General features: G+C 32.7%; 3 protein-coding genes across 4 annotated transcripts; 2 read left to right on the plus strand and 1 right to left on the minus strand.

Annotated features, from left to right (window-relative positions):
* Positions 1–1,047: 1,047 nt before the first annotated feature.
* Positions 1,048–3,463, plus strand: Clp (cleavage and polyadenylation specificity factor subunit 4). 2 transcript variants are annotated; one of them, XM_089589279.1, is made up of 5 exons: positions 1,048–1,301; positions 1,562–1,765; positions 1,885–2,074; positions 2,156–2,334; positions 2,377–3,463. In XM_089589279.1, the coding sequence occupies exons 1-5, from the start codon at positions 1,199–1,201 to the stop codon at positions 2,589–2,591; spliced, it is 891 nt and encodes a 296-aa protein (XP_089445405.1). In that variant the 5' UTR covers positions 1,048–1,198; the 3' UTR covers positions 2,592–3,463. The 2 variants fall into 2 exon arrangements, with proteins under 2 accessions (XP_089445405.1, XP_014216224.2); XM_014360738.2 differs by having other exon boundaries at positions 2,156–3,463.
* A 377-nt stretch (positions 3,464–3,840) lies between these two features.
* Positions 3,841–8,640, minus strand: Abp1 (Actin binding protein 1). Its single transcript, XM_089591927.1, has 6 exons — positions 8,188–8,640; positions 7,046–7,214; positions 6,712–6,947; positions 6,440–6,617; positions 5,991–6,346; positions 3,841–5,663 (listed from the first exon to the last, which is right to left on the minus strand). The coding sequence occupies exons 1-6, from the start codon at positions 8,268–8,270 to the stop codon at positions 5,078–5,080; spliced, it is 1,608 nt and encodes a 535-aa protein (XP_089448053.1). The 5' UTR covers positions 8,271–8,640; the 3' UTR covers positions 3,841–5,077.
* A 1,113-nt stretch (positions 8,641–9,753) lies between these two features.
* Positions 9,754–11,722, plus strand: LOC106645009 (eukaryotic translation initiation factor 1A, X-chromosomal-like). The gene is made up of 5 exons (XM_014360750.2): positions 9,754–10,083; positions 10,200–10,283; positions 10,402–10,638; positions 10,718–10,818; positions 10,902–11,722. Exons 1-5 carry the CDS (start codon positions 10,068–10,070, stop codon positions 10,905–10,907), a joined length of 444 nt encoding a protein of 147 aa, XP_014216236.1. The 5' UTR covers positions 9,754–10,067; the 3' UTR covers positions 10,908–11,722.
* The last annotated feature ends 360 nt before the right edge of the window (positions 11,723–12,082 follow it).

The following is a 12,082-nucleotide window of genomic DNA, read 5'->3' on the forward strand; positions in this document are numbered from 1 at the left end:
GAGAACAAAATTTTCCTTGATTCGAACTCAATTCAATTTTGAGTAAACTAACAAGACTGACAAAAGAAAAAACTGATATTGTAAGTACTTATATGTTTTCTTTTTGAATCACTCTGTATCCACTCAAAGTGCATGAAAGAGTACTAATTTTTAATTATCAAAAGGAAAATTTGCCTTGTAAATATACTAAATATTACTTCAGGATATTTCAGTAGGTGTTATAGTTATTATAAAAATTATAGTTTTTTATTCAAATACGTCACATTCTTTTTTTAATCAGTATAGTTCGTATTCGGAGAGGTCGCGCTCTAACTAATCTCGCAATCGTAAATTGTAATGGTTAAACATGACAAATACACATACCTATTACGTCATAGCAAAGTTTTAATTCTATAGCTATATACATTGTTGTACGTCCAGTGATTATAAGTATATATTTTCATCTGAGTAGGAGAGCTTTTTTTCTACATGAATCAATCGAGTCGGTTGGTCATACGTAAACGAACGTGTAAATTTATAAAACATGTACCTCCTCTAGAATGTTTGCGCTCCTTTTTGGTAACTTAATTAGCAAACCTTCCACCCCTACTCTTTGAAGGGTACACCTATAGCCTATAGGTATATTTTTTTAGGGGTTTGTCCGATCATCGTTCCAAGTACTTATCGTTCATGCCTTTATGCATTTGGTGTTGTACATTTATACATATATATTTCTACTACCCCTACCCCCTAGTCCCCCTGCCCCTTGTAATCCTTATATATATATAATACAGTGATGTGAGTGTGTATGTGTGCACGCATCAACTTGATTTGATGCGTGCGCCGGTGCGCCACTGCGCCCTGCGCCGTGCAGTCGTGCACACATACACACACACACACATATATATATATATATTACAAGGATTACAAGGGGCGCAGGGGCAAGGGGACTGGGGGGGTTAGGGGTAGTAGAAATATATATGTATAAATATACAACACACACATTCAGTGTTTCTCATTCAATGGCGTCGTGCCACTAAATAGTTTTGGTTCGCATTCGCGCACCGCAGCGACGACTGTCCTGACCTGATCCTGACTGACCGTGTGCGCGCAGTCTGCAAGGTTATGTTTTACGCACTGCGGAGTCCGGAGCAACGAACAACCGATGTTGTTGTTTTATTTTTAATAAGTTATCATTAATTGTTGAACTTCATGAAACATGGAGTATATTGTGGCGAACGTCGATCATATGCGCTTTGATATCGAAATCGCCCTCGATGAGCAGTATGGAGCTCTCCCGTTACCCTTCACCGGAATGGACAGTAAGTAACCGTTTTTTGGCGCCTCTTTCAGGTTAACTTTCATGATTTTTTTATATTATTTTTATCAAATTACTTAGTACTCATCACTGAACCAGACATTATACTAGCTTCATTGTTGTGATTTTTTTTTCTTTTCAACTCACTTTTTTTTCAAACAACACTTGTTACCAGTCTGTAGATTAATTGTTTAAATCAATCCTACCTTTGTTTTTAACACTCGACAGATAATTAAACTAACTTATTTACTTTTCATCTTTTAGAATCTGTTGCTGCAGTGTGTCAATTTTATCCAAAGGGTACATGTACGAAAGGAGCTGCATGTCCATTTCGCCATGTACGTGGTGATAGAACAATTGTTTGTAAGCACTGGCTTCGTGGTCTTTGCAAAAAAGGCGACCAATGTGAATTTTTACACGAATATGATATGTCAAAAATGCCAGAGTGTTACTTCTACTCGCGTTTCAGTAAGAACCTGTACTAATTTGCTTACAAGTTACTTTTTTTTATTCTTATTTCTTATCAATAAGATTTAAAAAAAAGTTATAATCTTTAATGGATAGTAACATTTCTTGTTTTTTCTTAGATGCTTGTCACAACAAGGAATGTCCATTTTTACATATTGATCCAGAAACAAAAGTACGTGATTGTCCCTGGTATGATAGAGGATTTTGTAGACATGGCCCACTTTGCAGACACCGACACGTTCGACGAGTATTATGCATGGCTTACTTTGCTGGATTTTGCCCTGATGGATCAAATTGTAAATTTATGCAGTGAGTATTCATATTGTATTTCTATTGTTACAGTAACAAGAATAACTTTTAAAAAACAAAAAAAAATTTTTTTTCTTACAGTCCTAGATTTGAGCTACCAGCTATTCAAGACATGCAGCCAAAAGAGGGCAAAAAGGTAATGATCACTTGTCACTTATGTGGTGAGAGTGGCCATAAAGCTATTTACTGTTCAAAAATGCCACCTGAAGTACGTGAACAACAATTACGTCAAGAAATTGATCGTGATTTTCATCATCGTGGTCCCCCTGGTGTTGGTTTTGATGGTAGAGATGACGGCCGAGGTCATATGGGTGGTGGTGATCGTCATCATCGCATGAACATGCACAATGGACCACGAGGTGATGGTCCACGTGGACCACAAAAACCTCTTGAAGAAGTTACCTGTTATAAGTGCAGTCGAAAAGGCCATTATGCAAATAAATGTCCCAAAGGCCATCTTGCCTTCCTAAGTCACTCTGGAAATGGAAGTGCTGATGCTGGAGGTGGCAATCTCTAAATATCAATGAACATAAAATTTACGTGAACTTTGTGATGACAAAGAATTTAGAATTTTGTTGTGTTTTCTTTCTTCAGTGGTGAAAAAAGGTGGACCAGGAAAGAGCGCATTTCATTATCTTGAAGCAGACCACTGAGTGTTTTAATTATTTACAAACCCTCCAGTGAACTAAAGTGATCATTGTTACGTGGGGCTCTATTCTACATTTTTATTCACCTAAACGATTTTATTTTTTTGCGTGAACTGTAAAAAATATATAAATATATTTCATGAGCTGACTAAGGATGAATGTGAATAGGTTACTTGAATGATATATGTGAGAAAACAAGTCAGTAGACGTTTACGTTGTGCATAATAAATTGAAAGATAATACATAAAGAGAAGAAAATTCAATTTCTGCGTCGTTCAAGAAGCATTTAAGTGTATTTTTTTTGTGATTCACAAAAAAAATTAAAGATTTATTTAATTCAGAACGTTCTAGTTCTACCCTGTATGTGCGGGACTCATTAGAAAATATCAAGTGACCAAAAAACATTGTGCAAAGAGTGAATGGATCGACTTCAAAGTGACAACTTCCATGCCGAGACATTTCTGGTTTATATGTATATATGAAAGATAGAATAAAGCATATATATGTAATTTTCATTATTAGGAAGGCAACTGTCTAAGAATAATTGTTTAAAAGGAATCATTGATTTATCAGGCGAGAAAATTGTACAAAGTCCATCTTTTAGATATAAAAAAAAAAATGTTGATAAACTTATTAGACATTATGAAAACTAATCTAATTAATTTTCTGAGCACAAGTGATTTAAAAAAAGTGTTATATTATTAAGAAGTTGAAAAAATAATAAACTAGTACTTCTCTTTTACTTTATACATTCTTTTAAAATTTTTTTTACAATTAGTTGAAATTTACTTATGTATATATGTGTATTTTGTAATATATTTATTTAACGAAAATTTTTGCATGCATACTAACACATGCAATGATCTCTTAACGGATCATTTGTTACCGTCTGCTCATTCATTCAATGATTCATTACATTGAAATAAAAGGGACAAATATTTAAATTTACATACAATTTTTTCATCAGTACTGAAACCCATTTTGTGTTATAAAACTTTCAAAATCAATACAGACATAACATTAAGTTATAGGCAAATAAATTTACAATTAAACTTTTGTTACATTCATTTATTAAAATTTTTTAAATATTTTGTAAAAGTATTTAACACGATGGTAATACATTAAAGCTTTTTGTCTTAAAAGCAGCAATTTGCCAACCTTTTAATTATTACAAATTGCTGATAATTTGATTGAATAAAAAAAAAAAAACTCATAGCGTATTTTAAATTGTACAAATGTCAGTACTAGTACAATTTCTTGGTCATTGATGAGGTATTGAGTGTAGTTAAATAAAAAACTTATTCTATAAATATATACAAATAACTATGATTAGCATTGCGAGAATATTAAACAATTGCACCATGATCTGTAAATAAATTTTTTTTTTTTAATTGAAAATGTGGCAAACATGTACAATGAAATACCGTGTGAATAATTTTAATTACACTGTAGACAATATTCTACATGTTACAAAGTAGTACTTAAACTAAAAGTAAAAAAACATTGCACCTAAAAATACTATGTGTATACATGTAGTCTGTTGTTGGGTATGTCATTGAAAGTCTCGTGATACTTGTAGTTAAGTACTATTCAGTCAGATGAAAACATACGACTTAAACATTTTTTTTTTTTCATGTAATCATTGCTTATAATACTTTATATTTATTATGCTATTTTTTTTCTTTTATTGTTAAATCATACCTATCAGACATTTTAATTATAATTCAAAAAATTTACTACAATTTAAAAGTTATATGAGGAGCTGACATAATGTTGATAACGACCGAGAACGTAGTAAAATAAAACTTCGTTTTACTCATGCAGCTCTGAGGTTTTTTTAAGATATGCATCTTCCGTTAGAATGTATATATTATATGATGGTTTTATCGAATTCTAAGCAACGTCGTGCTGCATAGGTAAAACAAGTCTTTTGTTTGTTTGTTTAAATTTTAAATTAGTAAGTATATTTTTACAATTTTTAAACAAATGTAGACATGAATACTTATTACTCGATACAACTGCATATACTTTTGATCTTACTGATATACATTATGATTTAATGGGAAGTCTAGTAGAAAAGTTTAGCCTACCACGGTCACTTTTATGCAAAATTTACTTTATGAATGAAAAGTAAAATTTCAAAAAAAATTATCTTAATGTTTGTCAAGTAAATTGATTCGAAACATTAGCAAATATTTAAAAATGATCTGATAATTTTACAACTTAACAACGTAAAAACCACACAAAATCACGAAGACAGTAAAAAAATTTCATTAAACCAAAATACTTATTTAGTATAATTTTACCACCGGAAAATCAACAATTTTTCAAACAAATCATCCTTAACTTTTTGGCATCATGTGCCATAGTCAATAACTTCAACGTGGTTAGCCGGGAAGAGTCCATAAGTTCCATTGGGTGCCAAGCCTTGCCACCAACCTTCATCAATCGCGTCAATGTGCGTAATGACATCACCAGGATCAAAGGTAATTTCAGTGTCATCAGCTGCTTGGTAATCATAAAGAGCTTTTGCCTTCATCCCTTGATTATTAGGATCAAGGTATAAGTATTGTTGAGACTCGAGTTGGCCATAAAGTTCGTTTTCCGCCTCCTCAAGATCTAGTGGTAATGGTTGAGACTCCAGCAGGTGGGCTACTTGTTGAATCTCATCAATAGGCCTACTGTCGTAGTGGGCACCGAGATTATTTTGAATGACTGAGCTCTGGATTATTTGAGGCGTTTGCTGTTCTTCTGTTGAGTTAGCTGACATATCATGTTTCTCTTCTAATGCCTGTAGTTGCAATTGCGACTGCGTTTTAACTGGTGGTTGGGATGGTTGCTGCTGCATTTGAAATGGCTGAGATTGTGGTACAAACTGGGGTGTAGGTTGTAGCACTGATGTCAACACTTTTTCAGACTTAATCTCATTATTTTTTTTGTTTCTGAAATACAATAGTTTACTTTTAGATATTACTGTTAAGAGTTACTTTATCACATTTTTAAAATTATTTTAGATATTTTTATTTTTAGGCCTTATGCAATAACGTAAATCAAAGAAAAATAAAAAAGTTTACACATGTGCTAAGTTTATTAAATGGTGCCATTTGAAATTTAAAACAGCAAAAGAGATAACTGTTTCACTCTTATGCAGTAATTTGAAATAATAGCAGTAAATAGAACAAATTTTGTAAACTTTTTTGTCCACTTTTATTTTATCTTATTACCACTACTTTAATAAACCAATGAATGTAAATTTTTAAGAAACTCACTCAAATTTAAATGGCTCCTTAGACTTATTTTGTTCAACTTGATTTTGTTCAAATGCTTTTTTTGCCGCCTCTATTTTGTTATTTCCCTTGAAAGGTTGCTTTGAAGGCACTCTAGTCTGTCCTGCACTGCTATTTTGTTCAAAAATCGCTCTAGCATTAATTGTTCGCTGAGCAATTAACTGCTGGGCTTCCTTGCTTCTCATTCTACGTAACTCTTCACTCCTAGATTTCGGCTCGTCCTCAGAATCGTTATTTTTATCTTTAGCAGCCAAGTTTTGATTTCTTAAGTTATTAATCTCTTCAGCTCGTTGTTCAGCTTGTCTCTGTTGCGCAACTATGTTCTCCTTTTCTGTGACCTACATTTTTTTATTTATTAATGTAAACATCTGATAGAATAAAAATTATCATCTGTGAAGCAAATTGTGTTTTAAAGCCCCAAAAAAGTGTACCTTAATTTCTCTTAATTTGCTCTCGACTTCTTCACGTTTTCTAGCCTCTTCTTCAAGTTCCTTACGATTTCGTTCACGGCGGATGCGTTCCTGCTCCAAACGTTGTTGTTCCTCCATTTCTTCTTTTTGCCAAAACTGATCGCGTTCGCTTGCGTTGATCTCTTGTGTTGGTATTACTCTGATGCCATTGAAATGAAATGGAATTAGAAATATCCTCGAGAAATTATAAACTAATTTAAAACTTTCGTATTTAAAAGAATTTCTTATGTTACCTGCGATATGTGGTTCCCACGGGTCCTGACGCGTGATCTCCGTTTTCACCACGAGGCTCATTAAATTTATAAGACGAGGCAGTAGCTCGAGACAGCTTTTCCATAATTAGGTCGACTTCAACATCTTCCTCTGATCGAGCATTAATTGTGATGTGGGCGCCCTTAAGTAGCCTCTCAATGTCTCTGATGTGATTAGCACAAGTTCCTTTTCGTACAATCGGAGCTCCTTCCCCTTGCTATAAAATAATACATCATTAACTTAATAATTGTCCTACATACATCATGTTGTTTACTTCTTGTGATAACTTAAACAATTTTTGATAAATATAAATACCCAGTTTATAAGCAAGCATTTTGGCAAAGAAGTTTTTTTATCAATGACACGGCAGAAAGCATACATTATTAAGCCACTATTTAATTCTTCTATCATTTCATCTAATCCATCTTTTCCAGTACTAACAACTTTTAAAATATTTGTTTGTCCTTCATAGCTGAACACAGCCCTGTAAACAAAATTTTTTATTTAAACAATATTAGCTCTTATTTTAAAATATGTATATTTATATATTATGCTGAAACAGCTACTATCATATATTAACGCAAGAGTGTCGAATATTGTTTCAAAAATGCATTGCCAGTTATATGAAATGTAATAGCAGCAAACTAGATACTAAAATGTGGCTGGAAAACTGTCGAAGACCAAAAGTATTATGAATTTAGTACAAAACGAAAATCTAAAAAAAAATTTTTGTTCATGTAAATAAAAGTCCATAATATTATTTAGTTCAAGGGGCAGGGATGATTGCTTTTAAGAAAATTTTAATTTGCTATCGTGGGCTTGGAAAAATCGAGACCGATTTTCTGCAAGATCTTAAAAATAAGCAAGCGTATGTGCATATACAAAATGTAATTCATCATTATAATATTACATGAGAAAATAAATTGACAAATTTATTTTTAATGTTTTTAGTTAAAAGAAAAAAATTTGCACACAAGTGTACGAAGTAAAAAAAATAACAAGCAGTATTTTCTCTGACGCATCATCTCAATATAAAGAAATACCAAGTTTAGTACACATTCACATCTGGATTCAGATTGAAGCCGGCTCCAAAAAAGGCATGCTTCGCTTTGCTGCAAATCATACTTATACATATAGGTATAAATGACTGCATGTGTCATAATGTGTCATTGTGTCGTATTAGTAATCAGAGTAACAGATACGTGTACTGTCATATTACTAAGTAATATCTGATGCTGAATAATAATATTTTATAAATACGACTATACAAGTACCCATACAATGCAGTTTTATTAGTGAATGTGTATTCATGTAATATATGAATAATAGTACTTGTTGTATTGATGTACTGATTGCTCCATACACACGCATGTATTTATACAGTGAGTAGACAGACACACGTACTAAGTAACAAGGCTAACAAGAATAACAGGGATTGCAATATTATGTATCCATACCAATTTGTGGGGAATTTGTCGTCAACGACGCTGTTCCAAGCAGCAACCAAAGTATCCTTATTTTTTATTAGGTTAACGGCCATCTTCGCTAATTCTAGCTCTTCTCACAACTCTTATCACATAATAATTTAAAATAACGAATAAGCGGTATATTAATTGCAGATACAACGATAGCCGATGTAAAGAAGGCGACTTACGACACACTATAGCTGTTAAATGTGCCAATAACACAGAGGCACTCACTGCTTGAAGCGTCTCATATATTTGCGTACTGCATACTGCCCTGTTTAACTCGCTTTCAGGTAGTAACTCTAGTAAGTAGGTATACTACTTACTGTACTGTTCGTACAATTATTCTCGGCTGCCGTCACCAGTACGATTATATTAATGTTTTTGTAAGTGGCGTAATGTACGTAATGTTAATTGTAAGAACAATCTATATAAATACATAAGGCGGTTAGTAATGTGTGTACAGTAGGTTCGTTCAAACTTGAAATCGAAACCCCCCCCCCTTCGTTTCGGTTCAGTCGATTCTGAGACCAAAATCATAAGTAAGCCCGAAGTGTGTTAAAAAAAATTAAGTACCTGCCGCAATTTTCGCATAAGTTGAGAAACGTCATGATTCGTCAAGATCCTAAGTATTTTTGTGATCTTTTGTCTTGATCCGGAGTCACATTGGAATATAACAAGTGCAATTTATTCCATCCATATTATATACCGGCCGCAACCTAGTCCAATGGAAAATAACCTTTTTTTCGTCGGAAATTGGAATCTGCAACGCTTATCTTATCAAGAGTATTCAGATAAGCGTTAGATGAGAGTCAGAACATTGTCGTAACTTTGATCAAATGTACAAATTTTTATGAAAAAACGTTTGGCAAAGTTGTAACATTAATTTTTTTTTTTTTTTGCAGGGGTCTACATTTTTTGGAGGGGCCATTTTCTGGTAGTAGGAAAGTCCCAACCTGCCGCAAATGGCACTTATTCACTAACTTTTTATTCTCTATACCCATTGGACTAAATTGCGGTTGTAATATCGTTTGGATCAAATTATATACATCTCAACATAACTCATGATCAAGAGAAGAAGATCGAATGTATGAATACATACTTTGGATCTCCACGAATCATGACACTTCTCAACTGTAATAAAAGTTGCGGCAGGTAGTTTTTTTTTACATACTTTAGGCTCAGCTCTTAATTGTCTATACATAATATAAAAAAACCCACGCGTTAGCACTATTCGGAACGAATCTATAAAAAGCTACAATCGCGAGTAAATAAATGTAATAAATTTGTTCAAGTCACTTTTGGTTCGGCTCGGTTCTCTTAACAGAATATACCTATACATACAGAACCAGTTCTACTGTTTGGTTCCCTATGTATAGGTATATTTTTTGTTAAGAGAACCGAACTGAACCAAAAATGGCTTGAACGAACCTACTGTAGGGGTATTCCGTAACTTCTACACCACAGACTGACGGTACGTTACTATTTACTTATACGTTGTAACGTGACGTCAAGTTGTGGCGTGGCGTGGTGCAGCTACTGCAGCTGCAGACTCAGCAGACGAACGGAACGTGAAACCCCGATTGAATCGACACTCTCTATACGTATTCGTGGCCTTAGGCTTGGGAGCGGCATATATACGCAGGTAATTTGACAGGAGGAAAGAAGTATTGGGTTTTGGAGTCAGCTTGATTAGCACAGCACGTGCATGGTTTTGCAAAATCTGGTTAAAATAAGAAGTTGGTCAGGTGCAAAGATCCCAAGATATCTACTTACAGTTATTCGACGACTCAAATCAGAAGGGCAAGGCAAGCAGCTAGCTAATACTCTATATATATTTGCTTGATTTATTTCTTCTCTTTGACAACGACATGCCTAAGAACAAAGGTATGTATTTTGAGCTCACTTATGATTACATCAAATCAAATATATTGATGATCACTTAAATCTAATTTTATTGATCTGATCAATGATATCTAAACATATTTTTATGCATTTATCAGGAAAGGGAGGTAAAAACAGGAGAAGAGGAAAAAATGAAAATGAGGCAGAAAAAAGAGAGCTGGTTTTCAAAGAAGATGGCCAAGGTACTTTGGTATTGTTTTGTTTTTGTACTTAATAAATACTATCCAATAATTATCCCCATTTGCACAGTATACTGTCTTGTCATTTTTAATATTGACTCATTTTTACTTTTTAATTAAGAATATGCACAAGTGACCAAAATGCTTGGCAATGGACGTCTCGAAGCGATGTGCTTTGATGGTGTAAAGAGATTATGCCATATTCGTGGGAAACTACGTAAAAAAGTATGGATTAATCAAAGTGACATTATCCTAATTGGTCTCCGTGACTATCAAGATGCTAAAGCTGATGTTATTCTGAAATATACACCTGATGAAGCTAGGAATTTGAAAACATATGGTGAATTTCCAGAAACAGGTAAATCTTCTACAATACTATTTCCATTCACAATAACATATTTATTTGAATTTTCATTTTAAATATTTTCCTGCTTTAGTTCGTATCAATGATACAGTTACATTCGTGGAGGATGGTCTTGATGAGGATATTGAATTCGGAGATGAAGTTAGTGAAGACGACGAAGATGAAGTTAATAATGTAAGTATTTTAAGTGAACTTATATCGGTACTTATAAATAATATATTACATGTCTGTTATTAATATAAAAATTTTTTTCTAAGATTTGATGCACTACCATCTACCTACACAGTGATAGAATATACACTAAAGGATAGCTAAATTTTATTTGCAGAAAATGTTTGGGCATTGGATGGTTCTTATGGCATTACCTTATAAGTTAAATACAGTTTTAAGTCTTAAACATTTACAAAAAAAATGTTTTTAATTCAATTTTTGTCGCTAATAATTTTGTTGTGCAATATCAAAATCGTTTTTAATTAATCAACTAAAAATGGCTGAATTCAATCAAACAGGTATTACTAATAATTTAATTTGGTAAAGAATTTTTTGGTTATTTTGATTTTTTTATAAATATTTTCCATGACTTATAATTATTTCCTAATAATATTTGTACACTATTAGTTGGTTTCTAAATCAGTAAAAGAGAAAATTTCTTCATTTATATATTGTTAACTTTCCAAAAGCCTGTATTTCAACAACTTGTTACAATTGTTATTGAAATTTATTTGAAAAAAATAAAATTCGCGAAAAAAATAAGAAACCCGTCAATGAAATGTAAAAAAGCAATACCTGTCATACAATTCATAATGTGAAATATTTTTATTTTTGGTAATATAATTTTTTAAGTATACAAAATAAACCACACCTACTAAAATATTTTAACATATCAATTTGTAGATTCAGAGTTGTAGCATAATTCATGTAGAGTCATGGCTAATGTATCCAAAATTAATTTTTTTTTCTCAATATAGACTGATATAGAAATGACTGCATTTCAATAAGGGATGAAGCGCCTGTTATCTGTGATTAATATAATATATTTTGTACATATGAAACAAACTATAATACCGTTTTTAACTGTACTGCCGTCATATGTGCATATAATTTTGGTTAATGTATTTTAGAAAAAAAAATATTTAAATATATATTTATATATCATAAAACTTTTGTAAATATTTTAATCTGTATTAATAATTGAACGAAAAATTACAACTTTAACTTATTTGATGTAAATATATTTATATGTATGTTTTCAAAGTTTTCAGAGTAATCGTAAGGGAGCCTGTACATGGGAGACTTGCACTTGCAGGTTCAGGTCAGATCGCCATAAGCCCGTGTGAGTGCGAGAGAGAAAACATATATTCTTGCATCTCTTTCGCACTCGCACGGGCTTGTGGCGATCTGATCTGAACCTGCAAGTGCAAGTCTCTAATGTACAGGC

Source organism: Copidosoma floridanum, unplaced genomic scaffold (assembly GCF_036245765.1).
Source record: "Copidosoma floridanum isolate Cflo_tuat_1 unplaced genomic scaffold, Cflo_Japanese_pri ptg000001l, whole genome shotgun sequence".
Taxonomy (NCBI): domain Eukaryota; kingdom Metazoa; phylum Arthropoda; class Insecta; order Hymenoptera; family Encyrtidae; genus Copidosoma; species Copidosoma floridanum.